At 47.9% G+C, this 23,976-nt stretch overlaps 1 protein-coding gene across 1 annotated transcript; it reads left to right on the plus strand.

Annotated features, from left to right (window-relative positions):
- Positions 1-581: 581 nt before the first annotated feature.
- LOC119383366 (ras-related protein Rab-32) lies at positions 582-23,409 on the plus strand. Its single transcript, XM_037651459.2, has 6 exons — positions 582-738; positions 17,298-17,426; positions 18,239-18,317; positions 19,626-19,807; positions 21,959-22,102; positions 23,292-23,409. Exons 2-6 carry the CDS (start codon positions 17,304-17,306, stop codon positions 23,400-23,402), a joined length of 639 nt encoding a protein of 212 aa, XP_037507387.1. The 5' UTR covers positions 582-738; positions 17,298-17,303; the 3' UTR covers positions 23,403-23,409.
- The last annotated feature ends 567 nt before the right edge of the window (positions 23,410-23,976 follow it).

Raw genomic sequence — 23,976 nt, forward strand, 5'->3', positions numbered from 1 at the left:
CTGCGACTACATTGAGGTCTCTTAATTTCAAATATACAGCAAGGGAAAACGCGCACGGTTCCTTATGCATTCGCCTAAGGAGACTCGAAGGCGAAATCCATCTTTTTTTTTTCTCAGTCAATTGTATTGATCCCCCTCCGGGACCGGAGGCGTTGCAAGCTGTGTGCGCCTCACGTGATTCCGCAGTGCCTCCGGAATCCGCTTACCTTTGACCAAGCGACGATGTGTGATGACATCATCATGGGACGTTATAATGACGTCATATGGCGACGTCATCGCATGGTGATGATTTTTTGCATCGCTCGTTTGACGCTGACGGTCATTTTTTGCCTTTGATGAGGCATTTGAGGCTTTCGCCTTAATAAAGCCGCCGGTAAGTACTCTACTCCTGCCATTTTGACGAAGCCAATAGCGTCACATAAACGCGGCAAGACGAGCGATGACAATGACACAAGCACGAGACGTAGCCTCGGTGACGCGATGAGGCCGTTTGCACGCGGCTGCATCATTCCGCGGTGGTCCCTTCGTCTTTTCAGTTCTCCGGCCAGGCCGATAGCGTTCCAGCGACATTTAGTATTTATGTCTTTTTGGCCGACAGATAGCATAGTGCGACCGTCCTTCACCAGGCGTCACGCACAGCGGCTGACTGCCGCTGCTTATCGCCTCCCGTTGAAGCAATCGCTTGCCATGCCGGCCGTTTTCACGATCCTCCAGCGAAAGGACCTGTGAACTTAGCCCGTGAGTACTACATTCCTTCGTTCCGTCTTCATCGTGCCTTTCGAGGGGTCTGCGAAGTGGACCTTATTCGGAACAGCTAGAATCCCTCTCGCGGAAACTTATGGGCGTGTGCGATGGCTAGCTGGTGTTTGGTAACAGTCGCAAGCAACGTTTGCGAGTGCGGACAGCGAGTTGTTTTTGCGCCAGCATCGGATGGGGAGGTGCCATAGTCGCCTTCGCATCGTTCGGTTGCTTCGACGCGCTTCGGCCACGAGTACTGTTCCTTTTTCATTCGCTCCAGAGAAGCCACCCCTCGAAATACATAACATCACGCGCTCACTTAAACTTTGTGGCCGATATATGGGTGAGGGCACCCTGAGAATTTAGCGCTGGCCTGTATGGATCACGATTCGGGTGTTGTCTTGAAGTGAAGTGAAGTTCAATTTGCATACCCACGGCTACACGAGACGACTCTAGGGTAACTAAATAAAACGAAAAAAACGAGACACAAAGTGTTTTGAGCATGAAAGCTATAGAGTTTGGTACTTAGTGTCTATTCGCTGCGTACAAGTCGTCATTTCTTGCTCTGTTACAATTGTGTACAGCTGTTCGCGGAGCCTAGTCTTCCGCACTCGAAAGAGCAAACGCTTAGGCATGTTGGTGATTCATGCTTAATTATAGCGCACAAAAAAAAAAAGAACTGAAAGAAACGACGCTGGCACATGCAACGCTGTTTCGATTTTAGCGAGCTCGTTTTTGTTTGAGAGGGTGTGGGATCGATACCTGATCTTAGCAACATAGTTTGCATGGAGTTGGTCAAATGCAAAAAAACATCAATGGCGCGATATTACATCACATTAAAACGACCCAGCGGGGTTGAATAAATGTATCACCAAATCCATTTAATGGACTAATGGGTGTCTCGTGACGCGCTTCACGTCAACATGAATTCGTCTCAATGACGCAGCACTTTTCTCTCGTCCTTGCCCGCCGCACCGTATCGCGCTGAGTGAGTGCCAAAAACTCGTGCAAACGCACAGTGTAATATATTTTTGAGTTTGCCCTCATGTGACGTTTATTCAGTGCGTTCAACTTTTGTTTTGAAGACGTCACTTTAGACATGACGTCATCCGTGATCCGTGATCAGCCGCAGTAATCTTTTCGGAAGAATACGCGCTCGCGCATACCAGGCGCCAATAATCTTTTTTTTTCTCTCACGATTATCTCCAGAGTATTGTTTTCCGCTTTAGCAACGTACCTGCGCTTCGCAACGTGTTGTTGGACTACCGTTCAAAAAAAAAGTGAAAAATGAAATACTTTCATTATTTTTCTAGCCTGTCCGGACTGCTTAGGTTCTTACGCGAAACTTTGTTCCGCACGTGTATATATATATTGCCACGAGTAAAGATCGCCTAGCACTGTTCTTGGCAGGCTTGTATGTGCCGCTGTCGAAAAGATGATGAGGACGAGCTCGTGGAAACGACGATGAGGTCGTTGTGCCAGTGATCGGACCAGCCTGACGTTCTGCTGTACTGCTAGTTACAGGTTCCCCTTACAGCATCACGTGACATTACTGGTGGAGGTGCGGGGTAGCAGTCTATGCACTGCGACCACCAGGAAGATCCCGACACCAACAGCGACGCCTTGGAAGAACCAGCTGACCTTCGGCGTAGTCGGCGGCAATTAGCCCTACCACCCCAATTCGGCCCTCTTCCAGAACGCTCTAGAAACATGGCAAGCGCGACAACGGCAAGCCAGACGGAACAGACCACGGCCCCGTCTGCCCCATGGCCTTTCAACGCCCTGCGAACCCCAGAACCCTTCCATGGGGACGCATACTGTTGTGTCGTGCATATCAATTAAGGCACATCAAAGGAAGCATTCGTTCCTCATTCTTTATTTCCTCTTCGTCGTCTTCGCTGAGGCGGCCGCCGAGCACGTGCCATCTCCTGGCGCCGTAGTCGGCAGTGACGCCTTATACGACATATCCCCTTTTGCGAAAAAAAAAAAAAAAAAAAGTTGCTACCTAATATAGTCCTTGAACTTCTGCGGTGTCTTCTTCTTACGAGTGCTCCTTCTAATACGCGCTTGAGATCCCGACATATTGGGTGAAACTTGCGCACTGTCTGCTGCGAGTGGTTCAGGAGAGTCCGCATTTTCATGATTATCCTCTCTTGACGTGCCAGGATGCGATAGATCACCGATAACTGTACCAGACGATTGAGTGGATGCCGGTGACCAGTTCATAACTGCAGATGTGCCTGATCTCATTTTGCTGACAGCTGCAGGGTGAACAGCAGCTAACTTGGACGCGTTCCACACTCGTCCATCTTCCAACAAGTACGAGGCTGGTCCACGCTTTTCAACGATCTTCTTGGGCGCGGAGAACTGTGAAGATAGCTTCCCAGGAATGGCAGATAATTTAACCCGCACGTAATCACCAACGGCGAAGTTTGGTTCCTTGGCTCCGCGTTTTTCATCTGTATAGCTCTTGGACCTGGTTTGCTTGTTTTTCACGCGCTCTCGCAACTGCTCAATCGCCCTTGACGGGTCCGTGCTGAAGCATTTGTCGGGCATGCCCACTATGTCGAGCCTTGTTCGAGGTTGGCGTCCATGAAGAAGTACAGCGGGCGCAACACCAGTTGTCGCGTGAGGCGTACATCGATATATTTGCAGGTAATCAAGCATGGCTATTTTTATATCACGGCGTTCAAACAGAGCCAGTTGTATGTATGACTTCAATACCCTGTTGAATCGTTCCACCAAGCCGTTAGCTTGCGGGTGGTACACAGAAGAGTTGTAATGCTTGATTCCACGTTCTGCGAGAAATTCTTCAAAATTTGCTGATGAAAACTGTGGCCCATGATCGGATACGAGACCACGTGGGTATCCTTCGCGTGCAAAAAGTTCAAGTAAGAATTTCTTCACTGTAGGTGTGGTCGCGTCTCTTACGAAAGCCACTTCAGGCCACTTGCTGTAATAGTCAATGATTGTAATGGCAAAACGGCAGTCGGCTGAAGCTTGCGTGAAAGGTCCTACGATGTCGATTGCAACTTTTTCCCAAGCTTTGTCAGGAAGAGGAACGGGTTGCATTGGCGCTGCAGAGGTACGTGCAGACTTGTCACAGGACTGGCAAATCACACATGTGCGCACAAGCTCTTCAATGTGACTGTCCATGCACGGCCACCAATAGGACTCTCTCAGGCGAGCTTTGGTGCGACTAATGCCTGGATGTGACTCATGGGCCAGATCCATAAAACGGCGTGTCATAGACGCTGGCACGACAATCCTTTCACCCCGGCACAAGATATCATTTACAACTGAGAGTTCAGCTCGCACATGAAAGTAAGCCAGCAGCTCTTTCGACAAGGATTTTTTGTCAGGCCAAGAAGTAATCGTGAAGTGCTTGGCTTGAGAGAGAGCGGGGTCGTTGGCACTGGCTTCTTGAAGCTCTTGCATGGTAACGACTGGAGACAGGAAGCATATGAATTCTTCTTCGGGTGCATCGCGGAGTAAACTCTGTACGGGCAGCCGGGAAAGAGCGTCAGCCACGACGTTTTCGCTACCCTTTCTGTATTCCACGGTGTAGTTGTAGCACAGCAACCGTGAGGACCAGCGCGCAATCCTTAATGGACGGTGACCGGTACCTTTCGTTGAAAGAAGCGTAACCAATGCCGCATGGTCAGTCCGTAAGATGAAAGGTCTCCCCCACAGGTAAACGTGCCAATGTTCGCAAGCCCAGACGCAGGCAAGAGCCTCGCGTTCGCCAACTGAGTACTGCCGTTCATGTGGCTGCAGGGTACGCGAGGCGAACGCGACAGTTTGCAGTGAGGTTCCGTTATCTTGCTGAAGTACCGCACCTAATCCATATCCTGAGGCATCAGTCGTGACGTACACCGGTAAGTGAGGATCGAAAAGATGAAGAACCTCGCAAGATGTTAGAAGAGCTTTCAGTCGCTCCAAACTGCCTTGTGCTGCCGCAGTCCAAACGAAAGGTGCATTTCCTCGAAGCAAGGCACGCATTGGCTCCACAACGTCAGAAAAATGGGGGATGAACTTGGAGTAGAAACCTGCAAGTCCCAGCATCGAACGAAGTTCGTTGATGTTTTTAGGTGAGGGTGCCTTGGTTATCGCCTCAATGGATGACATAAGTGGGAATAACCCTCTAGCGCTGACAACATGACCAAGAAAAGTCAGCTCTGCGACGTCAAAAACACACTTGTGGTTCAACCTGAGGCCCGCATCAGAGAGCCGTTTCAAAACAGCGCGCAAATTGCCCAGATGATCCTCGCGGGAGCGTCCATACACGATGATGTCGTCAATGTAAAATAAGACGCATTTGCACCCTTTTAGGATCAAATGCATCATCTTTTGAAATGCTGAGGGCGCCGATGCTAGTCCGAAGCAAACCCTTTTGAAGCGAAAGAGTCCGTCATGAGTTATGAAGGTAGTAAGGTCACGGCTCTCTGGACTGAGTGGTAACTGGTGGTACGCAGAAGCTAAGTCGAGCTTTGAGAATCGCTGCGCCCCAGCCAAGCTGTTCAGTAGTTCTTCAGTTTGCGGCAAAGGAAAACTGTCCACTACCACAGCTTTGTTTGGCTCCCGTAGGTCAACGCACATGCGAATCGAGCCATCCTTTTTCCTAGCTACCACAATGGGTGACACCCACTCTGACGAGTCGACGCGCTCAATGATGCCCTGGGCTTCTAATTTTTGTATTTCTGCCGAGACTTGCTCGCGAATGACAAGTGGCAGCCGTCTCAGCTTGCTGGCCACTGGTTGAACAGACGCGCGAACTTTGACCTTGTGACAGAAGCCTTTAACAGTTCCGAGCTCTTTTGAAAATAGGTGCTCGAATTCGAAACGTAACTCTTCAGGCAACACAGGAGTTTCTTGCGTCATCAGAAGACACTTAAGCGGTGACCCCTGAATCTTCATGTCCAGAGCCGCGATGCCATCTAATCCAAGAATGGTTGTTCCTCCAGGCACAACGTACAATAAGATAGAAGTGCATCGACCATGGAATGAGGCCGCAGCAATGAAACATCCTTGAATTGGAATGGCGGACTTGGAATAATCGAGAAGCTGAACGGACGTAGATGTCAGAGGATACACTTTAGAAAAGTGACGTTTGTAAAGGTCCTCAGCCAGAATGGAAACCGATGATCCAGTGTCTATCAAGAATGACACAGAAATTCCCTCAATTTCTAATACTGCGTAAATTCCTTTCTTTCGGCTCCAGATTTGACACACACTTAAGTGACCGTCTGGGTCAGCTGTATCGCTATCTTCCGCGACATGCTGAACATTTTTCGCGAACTTTCGTAGCGACTTGCACACCTTTTCCAAATGGCCAATTTTCTCACATTTTCGACACTTATGTGTCTTGGCCTTGCACTGAGGGCTATTTGCAAGGTGCTTCGCCGAACCACAACGATAGCATTCCTGCTCTTTGAAGGATCGTTGACTTTGACTTTGCGTCTTATAGCATGTGCACGTGCTACAATGCTTCTCTCTCTCCTTTGAATTATTTTTAACACGATGAACTTGTAATTCCTTTCGGGACAGTTCTCTGGCTTCACTTGTCGCCTGATCATGCTGTTTTGCAATAGTAAGGGCCCTTGAAAGCGTTAGGGACTCTTCCAGCAGAAGGCGTTCACGTAAATACTCGCTGGTCGTTTTCTCTATCAGCTGGTCGCGTATCATGTCGTCCGCCAAGTCACCGAAATCGCACGCTCCTACCAAACTTCTCAGAGCGGTGATGTAATCCGCCGCAGTCTCACCTGGGGCTTGTGTACGTCGACGAAACCGGTGACGCGCAGTAGTGACGTTCACCTTGCTCCTGAAATGACCTTCCAGCGTCGCGATGGCACGGTCGAAGTCATCCGGGCTAGGAGACGCCAACGTCCCTTCCGTGGGGCTCGAAGCCGCAAGGCCCGGGTCGTCCGTTGCCGTCAGAGTCTGGAAGATGCGCTGTCCTTCCAAGCCCAAGCAGTTGAGCAGAATCGCCTTCCGCCGAAGAGCAGGTAGGTCGGAGGCGCCCGAAGCAACCATGTAATTCTTGAAGGCTTGAATCCATTGCTCCCAAGGGATGACCGGGTGTCCAGGTGACGGCAGGAACGGGGGTGGTGGTTGTAGTCCAGAAACACTCATCGTAGAGGACGACATGCGTACGTACAACACTCACGAAGATGAAGGTCAGACCGGTAGCACATGGGCTCGTAAATCTTCGTCGCCAAAATATGTTGTGTCGTGCATATCAATTAAGGCACATCAAAGGAAGCATTCGTTCCTCATTCTTTATTTCCTCTTCGTCGTCTTCGCTGAGGCGGCCGCCGAGCACGTGCCATCTCCTGGCGCCGTAGTCGGCAGTGACGCCTTATACGACACATACGAAGACGTTGAAGACTGGCTGGACCAATACGATCGAGTCACCGTCGCCAACGAATGGGACGAGCATCGGAAGCTCCGGTATGTTTACTTCTATCCGGAGGATTCGCCGCGCATTTGGTTTGAGAACCATGAAGCTGCTTTGACAACCTGGCCGGAGTTTTGTACTCAGCTGCGGAACACGTATGGAAGTCCCGACCGGAAAGAGCAAGCAGAACGTCTCCTCATTTCCAGGAATCAAAGACCAAACGAAAGCGTTGCCATGTTCGTTAAGGAGATGTCTCGGCTGTTCCGGCGAGCCGATCCCGCAATGGCAGAAAAGAAGGTACGCTTCCTGATGCGGGGCATAAAAGACCAGCTGTTTGCAGGACTTGTGCGCAACCCACCAGCTACTGTGGCGGAATTTCTCCGTGAAGCCACAACGATGGAGCGAATGCTAAGACAGCGGTCTTATCAGTATGAGCGGCCGAACAACCTTTCATGTCTGTCATCGGCTTTGGCAACACCGGACGTCGCGACCATCAGGGACCTCGCGGAGCTAGTGCGCAGCATCGTACGCGAGGAGCTGCAAAAGTTTCGCACAGTGTCTCACCAGCCCCAAGTGGCTGCTCTAACGGACGTAGTCCGCGAAGAGGTACGGCAGCTGGTACAACCGTTGGCGGCGCCTCCAGCCGAAGCTCCTCTCCGAACGTACGCGGAAGCTTTGCGCACTCCTGCGCCGGCTGTCAGCTATTCCCTCCGACCTTCGACCTTGCAGACGCCGCAGTACTTCTCGGGCCCGCCGCATGACCAGAACCCGCGACTTAATGTGCGGAAATCTAGTGTGTGGCGCGCCCCCGACAATCGGCCCCTTTGCTACCATTAAGGTGAGCCAGGACACTTGTACCGTGAGTGTTCGTACCGAAACATGGGCCTCCCTGGCTTTCGGCCAGATGCTCGTCGACCCCGTGATGGTGAACGGCCCCGCGCTATTGCCGAGTACTTGGCAAGCCATCAGTCGCCAGGTCTTCAGCGACGCCAATCCCGCTCTCCGTCTCCTCGACGTTCTACATCCCCGGGTCAACACTCCACCTTCGCCGACGTTGTTGCGGGACGATCGCCTAGGTCCCCTAGCCCACGCCGGGGAAACTAGGAGCAGCGGCCTCCGGGGGTGGGACCGCTGCTGCACGATCGTTAAAACATCCTCCTCCAACTCGTTCACCGACATCTGACGATACCTTCTCGCCGACACCCCCCATTGACGACAAACGCGTTTCTGCTGACATTTCCATTCTTATCGACAACCATCCAGTAACTGCTCTGGTCGACGCTGGCGCCGATTATTCTGTTATCAGCGCTGAACTCGTCGCTGAACTAAGGAAGGTTACGACTCCTTGGGGGCATGGACCAAACCTCCGGACAGCAGGAGGTCACCTCTTGACACCGATCGGGAGATGCACAGCCAGGCTGCAAATCCGTGAGTCGACATTCATCGCTTCGTTCATCGTGTTGCGCGAATGTTCCCGGAAAGTTATCCTTGACATGGATTTTCTCCGCGAGCACGGAGCTGTTATTGATCTTCGAGACTTACTCATAACGTTTGCGGACGGCCATGTCCCGAAACCAAGGGATACCAATGTGCAGAGGACAGCGCTTCGCATTGTCGACGACGCCGTCACACTTTCGCCGCGAACCAGTATGTTCGTGACTGTACAGAGCGACACAGATCATGGCAGTAGCGGTATCGCCGAAGCAAACCTGTCGGTGCTCTTGGCTCGGCAAATCTGCGTTGTCCGCGGCATAATCCAAATCCAACGTGGGATGACTGAGCTCTTGCTTACGAATTTCAGCGGCGAATACCAACATTTGGCCAAGCGGACGGCCGTCGCTCACTTCGAAGCAATTGACGATGAAGCATGTTCAACGATTGCTCCGATTTCCGCAGCCGTCAAAGGTGACACCTAGGTGGCCAATACAGTCGATGTCAATCCGAAGCTGTCATGCGCGCAGAAGGAGCAAATCCGCTGTATGCTACACATGTTTAGTGACTGTTTTGCGTCTACATCCAAGATAAAGCAAACCCCGACCGTGAAGCACCGCATTATAACGGACCCTGCTGAACGACCAGTACGCCAGCACGCCTACCGAGTGTCACAAAAGGAACAAGAGGTTATACGTTCTCAGGTGAAGCAGATGCTCGACGACGACGTAATCCAACCCTCGACCAGTCCATGGGCGTCCCCCGTCGTACTGGTAAAGAAGAAGGACGGCACTCTTCGATTTTGCGTCGATTACCGGAAGCTCAACAAAGTGACGAAGAAAGACGTTTACCCTCTTCCACGCATCGACGACTCACTGGATCGCCTTCGACATGCACGATATTTCTCCTCCATGGATTTACAAAGCGGCTACTGGCAGATCGAAGTCGATGAACGCGACCGCGAAAAGACAGCCTTCATAACTCCTGATGGTCTGTACGAATTTAAAGTGCTGCCATTCGGCCTGTGTTCTGCTCCCGCTACATTCCAAAGAATGATGGATACAGTACTGTCAGGTCTTAAGTGGGAATCATGCCTTGTTTACTTAGACGACGTTGTTATCTTTTCACAAACGTTTGAGCAGCACTAGCAGCGGCTCCAATCTGTCTTTGTCGCAATTCGTACGGCAGGCCTATCACTGAAACCAGAGAAATGTCATTTTGGTTACGATGAACTAAAGTTCCTCGGCCACCTTGTTAGCCACGATGGTATTCGGCCGGACCCAGAAAAGACATTGGCTGTCGCTGCATTCCCACCACCTGCCAACAAACGTGACGTGCGTCGATTTTTAGGCCTCTGCGCATACTACCGACGTTTTGTGCAAAATTTTTCAAACATAGCCGAACCTCTGACCCGTCTGACAAAAGATGATGTTCCCTTTGTGTGGGGCCCTGAGCAAACACGCGCCTTCGCCGAACTTCAGCAGCGCCTTCAGACTCAGCCCTTACTCGGACACTTCGATGAAGATGCCGACACTGAACTGCACACAGATGCCAGTAACATCGGCCTTGGTGCAGTCCTCGTCCAGTGGCAAGACGGCGTTGAACGTGCTATTGCTTATGCTAGCAGGACTTTATCATCAGCGGAGGCGAATTACTCAACCACGGAAAAGGAATGTCTAGCTGTTGTGTGGTCAATAGCAAAGTTCCGACCGTACCTGTATGGCAGCCCGTTCAGAGTTGTTACAGATCACCATGCCCTCTGCTGGCTGGCCAGTCTCAAAGACCCTTCAGGACGTCTGGCCAGGTGGAGCTTACGCCTTCAAGAATTCGACTTGACAATCGTTTACAAGTCTGGACGGAAGCACACTGACGCGGATTGCCTTTCACGCGCTCCCCTTACAACGACGTCAAGTGATGACGACATCGACGGTCGTTTTCTTTGCGCTATCAGTGCATCTGACTTGGCTCAACAGCAGAAGAACGATTCCGAGCTTCGACAACTTATCGAATATCTCGAAGGCCGCAGTCCGCAGCCTCCACTAGCATTCGCGCGCTCGCAATCGTCGTTTTGTGTTCGCAGCAATATGCTTTATAAAAAGAACTTCAACCCTTACGCGACTCAACACCTGCTCGTCGTTCCATCAGCGCTACGAGCGGGCGTCTTATCTGCCTGTCACGATGAGCCTTCGTCCGGCCACTTGGGATTCACGCGTACCTTGGCTCGGATTCGCCAACACTACTACTGGCCTAAGCTCTCGCAGGACGTGAAGCATTATGTAAAAACGTGTCGCGAATGTCACCGCCGTAAAGCGCCACCTCTGCGCCCAGCCGGTTTTCTTAAGCTGTTGCTCCTCCAACAAAACCGTTCCATCAAATTGGCATGGACCTGCTTGGACCTTTCCCCAAGTCTCACGAGGGAAACCGCTGGATTGTAGTCGCCACTGATTACATGACGCGATACTGCGAAACGAAAGCATTACAACGAGGCACTGCCAGTGAGATTGCTCACTTCTTCATGAAGAACATCGTTCTCCGCCATGGAGCACCCGCAGTAGTAATAACCGATCGTGGAACAGCTTTCACCGCACAGATGATGCAAGACGTCCTGCAGCTTAGTGGCACAACTCATCGGAAAACTACCGCATACCACCCACAAAGCAACGGCCTTACAGAGAGACTCAACAAAACGATCGCGGACATGCTATCCATGTACGTTGACCGAGACCACAAAAACTGGGATGATATCCTGCCCTACATCACGTTCGCTTATAACACCGCCGTTCAAGAAACTACTGGGTTCACACCGTTCCGGTTGCTTCACGGCAGGGAGGCCACAACAATGCTCGATGCCATGCTTCTACCCGACAGGTACGACATTAGTGTCGATACGAACGAATTCATCCGACTCGCGGACGCCGCTCGCAAGCTTGCATTCGAGCGGATCAATAACCAGCAACGCATCGACTCCCAGCGGTACAATGCTCGTCATCGCGAGGTTATTTACCAACCGGGTGATCAAGTATGGCTGTGGATCCCCATTCGCCAACGGGGCCGGTTGGAAACGTTATTGCACCGCTATTTTGGTCCCTATAGAGTTCTCCGTCGCCTCAGCGAAGTGAACTACGAAGTTGTTCTTGAAGAGACAGCTCATCGATCCCGTCGTTCCAAGCAGACAGGCATCGTCCACGTTTCAAGGATGAAACCATTTTACCAACGTTGACTATTCGTCAGACTCTCTTGTGTAACCTTGTGAGCACTTCGTCACCGTTACGTCGTGTGTCCTGGTGATTGTGTGTGTGTTTTTTTTTCTGTTTCTCGTAATCTTGATGTGGCATCGGGACGATGCTCTCCAAAAGGGGGTAATGCCACGAGTAAAGATCGCCTAGCACTGTTCTTGGCAGGCTTGTATGTGCCGCTGTCGAAAAGATGATGAGGACGAGCTCGTGGAAAAGACGATGAGGTCGTTGTGCCAGTGATCGGACCAGCCTGACGTTCTGCTGTACTGCTAGTTACAGGTTCCCGTTACAGCATCACGTGACAATATATTAGTATTTGTACAATGTGCGGAGCAGATGTTTGAAGAATTCCGCTGCTGAATGAAGAAAACAAAGTTTACATTAGTATCTACACGTTGGCAGTGAAGCATCTTTTCCGTGAAGCATCAAACTCCGTGAAGCATCTTTTCTGCTTCTTTTTTTTTTTTTACAAGTGCCACGCGAAAACGCTGTCATTGCGTTTCATTAATAAAAGCGACAGCTAACCTCCCGTACTCTAGCCAGGTATCCATATGCACGCAGCGTTGGCGACAGGAATTTCACCACACCTGCAGACAGCCGATAAAGCGGCGACGTCAGCGCGGCACTTGTCTGTTGTTTCAGGACCCGAGTTGTTCGCGAGTATACGAAATCAGCAGCTAGTGCGAGTAAGACAATGTGATTCACCGGCCGATAAACGCTGATAAGAGCGGTAGCAGAACAAGGGACTCACCGAAGGCGTCATGCAACCAGGGGGGCGATAAACCAAGCTGATCGCTGCTGTTGAACGTTAAACACGGTCCTATACTGACTTATGCAGTGCTTCATGCGTATTTCATTCTCAATCCACAGCGCGTACATTTTAATTTTTTATATCCACTTTTTCCTTTATATCTCACTTTCTTCGCTCATTTTAAAGTATGGCCTGAGTCATAACACGTGTAAACAACGCTTTATGTAGACAGATGTCTTCATACTTCATGATCAGTCTCACTACTGCAATCCTATACGGTGCGGACCGAAAATCCATTTGACGGTATGGTCACATAGCTTGATTAGGTGTGTAGCATATCTTTTGACAAGTATAGAGTTGTCTCGGCGAGCGCAGTCTGGGGCAACTGTGTTTTGGTATCAACAGTATACATTAACGAATTAAGACATCGATTTCTTGATTTCACGTCCGGAAACTGCGCAATGGGTCGTGATGAACATTGTAGGGAAGGGTTCCGTATAATAATGATGAATTGGCGTTCTTCTAATGCAAACCCACAACATGGCGTGCGAGCGTTTTTGCGTTCCATCTTCGTCGAAATAAGGTTGGTGCTGCCGGTAATTGAAAGCGCTTCAAAAACCTCAACTTACTTCCCATAAAAACGACGCAATAAACAGCCGTCCTGGCATTGCAGGGGTATACGATGCTCAGCTGTTGACCCGAAAGACTCGGGTTACTCGGGTTCGATACCGGCTGCAGCGATCGCATTTTCGATGGGGGCGAGAACGTTAGAGGCCCGTAGTACACGTTAAAGAACTAACTCTACGTGGTCGAAATTTCTGGAGCCGTTCGCTACGGCCTGCCCCATGATCATTTCGTGTCTTTGACATAAAGCCTCAGCAATTATTATCAAGAACACCAGCTGTACATGTTCTAGAAAAGATTAGTGGGGCTTCTTTTTATGTCAGTGTTTTGCTCTGCAACACAGGCCCTGACACGCACCGGACACGTATCTATGTGAGCTTGTTATGCGCGGGGCGCGTAGTTATTTGTATCTGACACTCGCTCCGAGCCTGTCCTACATATATGCACGAATATTGTCCTCGCAAGTGCACTATGTACGCCGGAGGCTGACGTAAGCGCTCGCATGCCCATGTGCGTAGTCACACAAACGCGCACGCACGCACACACACGCGCACACACTTACGGGATCAGAGTTGTCGTCACACTACGCGTTCGCCCGCAATAGCAGGCGCATGAGCTCATTCGAGAACCTAAGTATAGTATACGATTGCAAGTCAGAACGTCGTTCTTCTCATGCTAATCACGTCGCGCATCTGCTGTGCCTATATATGATTAGATTAACGACCTGCAGCTGCTTTCCGTTCGATTTTCATTCATACAGGGTGTTTCAGTGAACACTGGTTGCAAAAATAAACTTAGAAAAAAAGTAAGGGGAGGGTGTAGTGCAAGATGTCCAAGAAATACGAGTCACAGTGATGCCGCCTTCTCAGGCCCAGATCTTTGATTAGTATGTATCAAAAAATAGTTGGGTTTTCTATTATTTATGATTATTACTAAAATAATTATGTTTAAAGCCTAAAAGAATAGAAGAGGGCAGAAAGAGCATGACTAATGGATCATGGGCTTCAGTAAAATAGCAGCAAATAACAGATAGCCGCAGATCGCAGCAATGAGGAGCGCGAACTGCGGGAGAACACCCGAATACCTACCAACCCGTGCAAATCATCGCACTGCTTAGGTACTATAATGGATATATAATCTGGTGGTCGTCATCGGTGCCGCAACTGGTTGCGTTAACGCGGTACGTTCTTTCCTCTCTTATAAATATATGGCTCGTCAAGCTTAACATCGTTAATTATATCTGGGTTATAGCTGGAATATAGCTGGGTCGTGACTTCTCGCGTATTTAAATAAATATACGTAAGCCCGAATAAGAAATTCCACGCATACTACGAACAATTAGACCGGATCCTACAGCAGCCAAAGCCCGATTCTCATTCGAGCCCAGGTGCGTATCTCGTGTGAAGGTGATTAGCGCGTGCGTCACGTCGCATAGCAACGACAACCTTTAGAAAGCGATAGGTCATGCGCCACTTTTGATTAGAACAGCACAGAAAACTCAGAAACAATCTTATCGACCTGACCACGATCGCTCATGTGCGTCAAGTCGCGTATAGTGAAGAGTGCTTTTTATCAGAGGCAGCGCGTCGTCAACGAGCTTCTTTTTCATCAATCCACCCACCAACCATCTATCCCTACATGAGCGTGCTCTTGCTCAACAATCGCAACGTCATTTACATGATTGCGTAACTGTGCTATATCAACGCGCAGATGCTGCGTGAAAATGTGGGAAATTTGTATTATTACTGTACGCGATGCATTAATGTGTCGTTATTTACATTCAGTAGGTAGCAGCTGTTGCATTAAATATTCCAGTGACAGCTCAGTGTGCTATATGCTTTCGTTCATTCATTCATTCATTCATTCATTCATTCATTCATTCATTCATTCATTCATTCATTCATTCATTCGTCTGCCGCGGTAGTACAGTGGCTACGGTGCTCCGCTGCTGCCCTGAAAGTCGCGTGTTGGATCCCGGACGTGGCGGTCGCATTTCGATGGAGGCGAAACTCTGGAGGCCCGTGTACTGTGAGATCTCAGTGCACGTTAAAGAACACCAGATGGTCGAAACCTTTGGAGCCCTTCACTCATAATCATAACGTTGTTCTAATCATAATCATAACGCGGCACGTAAAACCCCCAATATTATTAATTCATCCCTTCATTCTTCTATCCATTCCGAATTCACTCGTTGCAGCGTTCTTTTGCGCGTGAGTGTCATTACACAATCAAACACCGTAAATTTGTACTCTGCTTACGTGATAAAACCAGGACAAGACCGCAGGCAAACGCGTCTGAGATGCATACAGGCTCGCAAGGAACGCGCTTGTTGTGGCAAATCTCAATAGGTTGCGGTTTGCGTCGTCTTATCTGCTTGCACTCAAACGATATCGCTGCTCCCGAAGAAACGGGCACGACGCCCTTAGACGTCGCGGTGAGCTGCATGGGACACACCCCTACGGCGCGGAGTCGCTTTTGACACAATATTCTGGCGTATGCTTCAAGGTGCGAAGCAGGCGTGTAGCTGGTTTTTCGTCTCAAAAAATAACATCGTGTTAAAACGTGACAGCAGTTCAGAGTAGTACAGCTATTCTTCACTGCAACGAATGCGAATGCACACCCCTCGTTGAAAACACTGACACACTTTTCAAGCATTATAACCAAACATCGAGGTAAATCGTAGAAGCTTTTTTTTTCATTTCACAGCACAGTGACGACTGTGTAAGTCATCCTTCCGTTTCCATATCTGACAAAGAGACATCACTATTATCTGCTTTTTTTGTGATTGTTTAGCCTTTTTCACGAGTGTCACTATGTGCGCTGATATGTTCATGTATACCTTGCGCAGTTCTCTTAGGATAAGAAGTCTGAGTTTTGTTCAATAAAACTAAGTTGTTAGAAGCGCTTGTCCGGTGTGTATCTCTTCTTAGTCCCTGCGTTTCTTTCGCGCATCATAATCTGTGTTGTGTGGGTTAAACCTTGCGCGTTCACAAACAAGCGGGCACATTTGGTGGTGCATCTAATATATAATTGAATATTTTTATAAACACGCGAGCGGCCTGAGAGTCGAGCAACACTGGCGCGCTTGCGATCTGTGACGTAACAAGCTGCTTGCTGCGAGAGCGTCTGCACCCCGGCGAACGATTTCGTTCCTTCGTCAGCTGGATGGATGGATGGATGGATGAATCGGGCGGTGGCTCACGCCACCTATAAATGTAACCCATAATGAAGTACTAACACCATATAGTGAGACTAAATTTCACTCCTGCCTTGATTTTAGCCACCAATCAGTTAACCTCTTCTAGGTCATTTCTACCTGCTTAGTCTATGTCGCCTTCACTGCTCAGCAGCAACCAGATATAGCCATGGCTCTGTTGCAATGGATACAAAAGTAACTGGTATAAAAATAAACGTAACACTAATACATGATGAAAAAATGCAAAAGACTGGCAGCTATGTATGACTATTCGACGCACCGTTACCGCCTTTTCAGTGAATGTCGTGTGCACGCTCCGAAGATCTCCCGTATGCGCATGCGCATGAAGTCATACAGGAACACATTTAAAAGTCACTGCGGCCGACCGTACGCGCGCGCGCGCAGCAGCACATATATTCAGCTGTAGCTCGTCGCAATGACCTGAGTCGTACGTGTGTTTATAAATGTATTGCACGTATTTGTATTGATAGTGAGGCCGTAAAAGTGAATAAATAAGAACGTTAATAATTAACGAGGTTCGGGTATATCAATCATATATTTATAATAACTGCAACGATAGCGTTTTCTGCTGGCCTTCATAATACTGCATTATGTGCATTCGATGTGAACATTATTATTATTATTATTATTATTATTATTATTATTATTATTATTATTATTATTATTATTATTATTATTATTATTATTATTATTATTATTATTATTATTATGAATGAGCCAATAAAACGGCTTCTAAGGTGTTCCTGACCACTGCAGCATTTTATTTTATCATTATAGCGCTTTCAAGAGGCTGTAAGATTGCTGTAGTACGAAAAAATTATCCCACTCCCGACCTTCCATCTTTTTCTCACGCACGCACACGCGCACGCAACATTGCTGAACTCTTGCCGTGTCACAACGCAGGTCACGATGAAAAACCCGCAGCGCGAGCACCTGTACAAGATCCTGGTCATCGGAGAGCTGGGCACCGGCAAGACCAGCATCATCAAGCGCTACGTGCACCAGTTCTTTTCACATCACTACAGGGCTACAGTATCCTGACCACATAACGTATACGCCGCATGTTGTTCGCCCAGATTCACAGCCTTGTTACGTGACGTGACATGTGCGGATTTGAAGAAATGTCGCGGTTCAGCCGAGTTGGATCCTGGATCCTTCATTCAGAGATCGTAGCACGATACAAGCGTTGTTGTATGTATACATTAAGCTCAACAACTTCTCTTAGCTTAACACACAAACTTCATTCAAAATGAACAGAAGCCGAGACAAAAGCAAGCTTTGTCCATTTCTCCTGTTTCTGCACAAAGTATAAGAAAAGATGTCATATAAAAGATGCCGGAACTCAACCTAGCCAAGTTAGGGTCGTATTAGCTCTAGAAGTGCATTAACACTTCCCCACTTCCGCTTTTAATTTTCTTTTGTCGCGCGTATTTTTTCCTCTCGTTTCCTTCCAAGTACCTTATCCTTCCACAGCGTGGGGTAGCAAACCGGAAGCCTCTGCTCAGGTTAAATAGGTTAACTCATTTCGATCTCTGAATTTTATATTTTGTAACGTATTATTGCGCTGTTTTGCATTGCCTTGATGTTCCGCTTTGTACTTGCGTAAACGTGCCTGTCTCCAAGGTTCCGCTGTCACGCCGATATTGATTAGTAATGTCTTCTATGTTCATTTAAGGCCATTGTTGTAATTTTTGTCGAATGTGCAGGCACTGTTAATTACTGCGAAGCTTTGACTTTTCTGCGTTGGTTTTGTTATCGGAAGGCCATTTGCGTCTATTAACAATAACTGATAACAAACGCGTCCCTGACCGCTGTCATCAGTCCTTGACTCGAGCACTGTTCAGATTGGCGTCGACTTCGCTCTCAAGGTTGTAGAATGGGATGAAAATACCCTCATTCGTCTTCAATTATGGGATATCGCCGGTAAGTTGTTTATATTTTATGCGTGGAACGTGCATTTAAAAGTAAAGTGTGCCGCTTAAATTGAAGCGCAATAAATTGTTTCATTTAAGAGTGCTGTTCGGCGCAGTGTGACATGCGCCATGAGCGAACAAAGTGCCAGGTTTTCGCGTAGCGAACACGCAAATATATGTTCCTGAATGACATGTTTCACGCAGAACCGCCACATCTCTAAAAAAAAGTCAGTTTCGCCGCAAGGGCGAAGCAATGGATGGGATAGCAACAAATTGAAATGCTATACGAAGTAAGGTGAGCAGCTGACCCGTTCAGGATCCGATCAGGCGTAACTGTACAAATACGCTGGCTTGAGAAAATATGGCCGCTCCAGCTAGCAAAGCATTTTTCGTGCTGTCTACCGCTTTGAGGCGAAGTAAGCAGTGAGAGCACAGCACACACGAAGGTATGAGCCGTCTACTGATCTCTGTCGGTGTAGCCTGCGCGTTCGCAGTTTTCTGCCCGAGCGACGCAGCCCCTCCATCAGCACCCCTTCATGCTCCTTCGCCCGGCGCAGCCGGCTGGCGCGTTTCATCTCTGCTCGATCTGTGTCCGTGTGCAGTTTTCGCAAGCTTTCATTCGCACATATAACATGCGACGAGCGGGGCGATGTTATCGATTTGGACATTGTACGGATCATGACGGCGACGGCGAATGCAAAAATGCGCATCGAGTGTCCATATGATTGCTATCGCAATAAAATGTTCAGAAACGAAAAATCGACAATGTTACGCGTACGGAGAGTCGGAGACTCCGTGGTGGCTTGGCAGGCCACGGCGGCCACACATCGACGTGGACGAAGTGCAAGAAGCACCAGTTTCCTTAAATTTAAGCGCCCAATAAAGAACCTCGGGCGGTCAAGATCAATCCGGAGTTTACCACTTCGGCGTGCCTCGTAATAATGTACCATTGGCGCCTCAAATTCCAGAATTCATTTTTTACACGTACAGTACTCACGGATTAAAACGCGACACCATAATTTTTATTTAGCATAAGGACTGCTATGAGCAACTGCTCGTGATAACCACCTCTTGTAGCTGAAAATCTGGCCGCTGAAGGTAATGGTGGTCCTGATGTAAGTGTTTGAGTCAAAACTACGACGATATGACGCGAAGTGTAGACGCTGGTAGGAAAGTACGTGCATTACTTAGCCCTAAATTTTCGCATTTCGTTACGTGAGTACTGTACACACGCACACGCGCGCAGTGGTATAGGTGGAACATGCATGCGTGCCACTTGTGCCACTATACTATTATATACAGCGTGAGTGAATTTCAGGCCAAGAGCGCTTCGGCAACATGACGCGCGTCTACTACAAGGAGGCTGTCGGCGCCTTCATCGTGTTCGACGTGACGCGGTCGCAGACCTTCGAGGCGGTGAGGAAATGGAAGGCCGACCTGGACAGCAAAGTGCAGCTGCCCGAAGGCAGTTCCATACCCTGCGTGCTGCTTGCAAACAAGGTACGTACACGTGTATCAATGCAACTTTGATATAGTTGAGTGCGAAGCAAATGATCATTTCACAGAAAGGCTCGAGACGAATGCCGTTGGCGGCTGTACCTTGCGCCGAATTGGCTACTTTACGAACCCATCTGGCGACCAAAATTTCAGGTTGGCTCAGAGGCTACTTTCTGGCTACTCCTAACTTCCATTTTGGAGCATTTATTAGTAGCCATCTTTCTCGTTTGCAGATAAAATCGATTGTTTCCACGCTTTTCTGTCGTGTCAGCCGACGTTTTTCTTGTTTTAGAACTTGTAGACTTCATTCTCATAGCTGCTAAATTTATTCTTCATAACAACTTTATTCTCATAACTGTGCACCGAGACTCCAGTTCTCAGTTACACTTCTTACACTGTGCCCTTGTTTACGCCACCCAGATGACGAAATAAAGCAAAAGCAATGGTCCGAGTAGCAGATATACGCATAACAACGCCCTCTTGTGAACGCGGTATAGTATGTTTCACCGTCCCGGGGCCTGCGCGATCGGTACCGGCTGCGCGCAGCCGGTGCCGATCGCGGAGGCCACGACCGTCCCCAACGTCTAGCTGGCGAACTTGAATTTTATTTCCAGGTAAAATGCCACGAAAGCGACAGTACGACACTTATACGGCTGTGTGTTAACTATGTTCTCCAGGTATATTACTTGAGGTACGCGTTCTTGTGCTATGAATCCAATACAATCAGAGTTCCATGTGCGAGTCGATCAGAAGTGTGCCTTAAAAGGTGGCTTTACCACAGAAAGGGTAGTCGTGCGGCGAAGCTTACTCACTGCGTAATCTTGTTGAGATTTATTTTATACAACTCCTTTCAGTAGCGATGCGCACAATTGGTGCAAAAATTGTCCTTACAAGTTCTTTGAACCGGTGGCTGGCAAGCACACACGCACACAATGCGTTTTGCTGAAATTAAAGCTATAAAACACCGTGCGTGCACACTCAGTGTAACTTCACCTATACCGCGTATATCTGCTGACTGCTGTGACGCACAAATTTATCTTTTCACCACTGTCATGTGCTATCCACCACTGGAACAGTTTCCCGGCTAATACCGCTTCACTTCGGAACCAATTCGCCTTGTGTAATGATCCGGCCTATGCCAGCAGGTATGTGGCCATTTCTGCACCGGCCAACCCCTTCTGTCATTCATGCAAGGAAAATGTGGAAAAGTATGAAGACAAAGCTTTGATTTGAGAAACAAACAGAAATTATTTCCTGAATTTTATCTTCTCGGAAAATTCACAACCGTATCTCCCGATCAACACGGTATTTCGGCCGCGAATAAGTGTTTTGCGAGTGTGGCCTCTGTCAATACAGGGTGAATATACTACAGACGCCTCCCAACATATAATCGACTGCGTATGACACGACGCACAGCTCACAGTGCGCTGTTTGGTCTAAGTATGACTCCTTAATCCTGTAAGGATAACACTCGGTGTCTAGCCTCGAAATGGGGATCAATATGAAACTAATCAAGGTGGACGATTGGGCGAGTTGGTCATTCACTGCGCTTGTCCTTGTGTCTTCTTGTCGTCCGTGTTTACTACCGCGCAGTATACATACGTCGATCAATATGAAAGTGTACAATCGCAGAGGGCCAACTTTGCCCCTGTGTTGACGAGCTAACAGCAATTATCACCACCACAGCCAGGAATTCCTAGTAGTGCCATTTATGCCCATGTGAGCTTGTGCAAATCAAAACGACCCCCCCCCCCTTTTTTTTTAATTAGCTTTCGATCTTACCACCGGATGTCATTTACAATGTAAAAAACAAACAAACCTCCCAATTTGCTCAAATCTAACACTAAACGAAAATAGATATTGAAAACAAGCAAAGGACACGTAAATAAATAAATAAATAAATAAATAAATAAATAAATAAATAAATAAATAAATAAATAAATAAATAAGCTGGAAAGAGCAAAGAAACTAGTAGTACTACATGTCATGATCTGTGTCCATCTTTCTAATAGAAACATTTCTGCTTCTTACCTGCCGAAATAATTTGGTGATCAGCATGGAAGCTTGCTCCGTATTTTTTTTCCCTTGTCGCATTTTTCTGCACACACACGATCTTTCCACGCATTTACCTTTTCTGGTGTGTGCCCCTTGCAGTGCGATATGTCCAAAGAAGGCATTGTAAACAACCCAGCCTCCATGGATGAATTCTGCAAGGACAACAACTTCGCCGGCTGGTTTCTCACGTCGGCCAAGGAGAACGTCAACATCGAAGATGCAGCCAAGTTTCTCATATCGCAGGTAGGTGCCGTTTGACTGCTTATAGTAATGATACATGTGGTTAGTGGGGGAAGGGACCGGTGTATGCGTATATACACACTTACCAGAACTTAGAATCACAGGGCCCCTTATAAATTCGCCTAAGACGACTCGAACGCGAAAGCCATCTTCTTTTTCTTCTCAGTCTATCCATGATCCTCCTCCGCCCCCCTCCGAAAGCTTTCTGCACCTATCGTGGTTTTGCACTGCCTCCAGGATCGAAGGCATCACAGGCTTTCTGCACCTCACCTGGTTTATCACTGCCTCCGTGATCGGCACCCCGTTGACGAAGCGACGATGCTATGTGATGACGTCGTCATGTGGCGTCACAAATTTTGCCAATCTGTGACGTCATCGTGTGATCATGATTTTTTGCATCACTCGCGTTTAATGAGGTATCTAGAATCGCTTTCGCCTTCGAAATTTTTCTTCGTAGTAGTGTGTTCTTGCGCGAGCAAGAGCTTCGTTTCCCCCAGTGAATTTTTGTCCCTGAATGAAAAAGAATCAACCTTCTTGGAAGATGCAGGCTTAAACATGCAGCAGTCACTGTGATTTCATACTTTCTGTCACCTCGAATTCGCGCCGATTTTTTTTTCATGCTTTTGTTGGGTTTGCTATTTTGTAGCTCTGTTAAATTTCCTCATGACTCGTGCTGAGTTGTACTTACCATGCCTCTGTAAAATGAACCCTTACCACACAACCTGTCTCGGTGTCTTGCATTACAATCACTCCTTTTTGCATCACCCTCAACTTTAATGCTGCATAAACTAGGCATTGATTATTAAGCCGACAATTCGTAAGATTTCACACGTGTATTTGTACTATATGGTACTTTTATGTGTAGCTGACAATAAATCTTCAGTTGTTAGTCTGCACCCGTCTCGTGCTCCTTTCTCGTCGTTGGTGTTTTTTTCACAGTCCTTTGGATTTCTTCATTTTTCACCCGTAAGTAGAAAAAAACTAAACAATAAAGTAATCACTGACGGCCGAGAACAGGATGGGATGAGGAAATTTCAAATCCCAAATATAGAGAGAAAGGACCAACCCCAGTGGTAGTTAGTACCGGATAGGCTGCATTGGTGATGGCTAAAGTATTTTTATGAACTCAGCCGGCAAGAAGAGCTTGCAGTGATCAGAGTTTGTAGTGATCTTCTCTTTTTTTTTCTCGCAGATACTTCACAACCACAAGGCACTAAACTTGGACGAATCCGGGCAAGCCTCGGTTCCACTGTCAGGGTCTGCTCCATTGGGCCAGTCCGTGCCAAGGAGAGCATGCTGCTGACTTGAAATGTCTATAGTAGTCGTAATGAGCTTTTATAGATAGACGTAAATGTTGTTTATATCGAGCAAAAGATGGAGGAACTCTCTCGGATTGCCGCTTTTGCTCATTTGTACAGATATGGTAGGCCGAACACTGTTTTAGAATTCACTGCACTTCACTTCCACACTTAGACTGTTCAGTTCTATGCAACACAATCCATGAACTCATACGTCAGGTATATGGTAGTCTGTGTTGCCAAATGTTTACAACGTTCACAACATCCTTTTAAAGCTTGTGCTTTTTTTTTTTCTTTTGGTGAACATTACACATCAGCTTCGTACAAATTTTCTTGTGTGCTCTGGACATGGCCTTCAAAAATGAAAAGTGCATTAGCCTTTACTCATACGTCCCTGCTGCGACACTCAACTAGCAAATATCCACTACACATTTTTCATGTGGTGAAATTAAGAGAAAATTTAAAATGCTCAATATTTTAAACAGTGTTGACATGATACTCACGTAATTACATCACAGCAATTGACATGCTACTCATGCGATTGCCACAATGAAATGTTTTTCACACAAGCCGAATGTT

The sequence above is a fragment of the Rhipicephalus sanguineus genome, chromosome 2, assembly GCF_013339695.2.
Source record: "Rhipicephalus sanguineus isolate Rsan-2018 chromosome 2, BIME_Rsan_1.4, whole genome shotgun sequence".
Lineage (NCBI taxonomy): Eukaryota > Metazoa > Arthropoda > Arachnida > Ixodida > Ixodidae > Rhipicephalus > Rhipicephalus sanguineus.

Excerpts from the sequence above, each read along its gene's own strand:
- LOC119383366 (XM_037651459.2), top strand. The coding sequence starts at position 17,304 with ATGAAAAACCCGCAGCGCGAGCACCTGTACAAGATCCTGGTCATCGGA. Across the intron at positions 17,427-18,238 it reads CACATCACTACAGGGCTACA|ATTGGCGTCGACTTCGCTCT; the intron begins GTATCCTGACCA and ends AGCACTGTTCAG. Across the intron at positions 18,318-19,625 it reads TCAATTATGGGATATCGCCG|GCCAAGAGCGCTTCGGCAAC; the intron begins GTAAGTTGTTTA and ends AGTGAATTTCAG.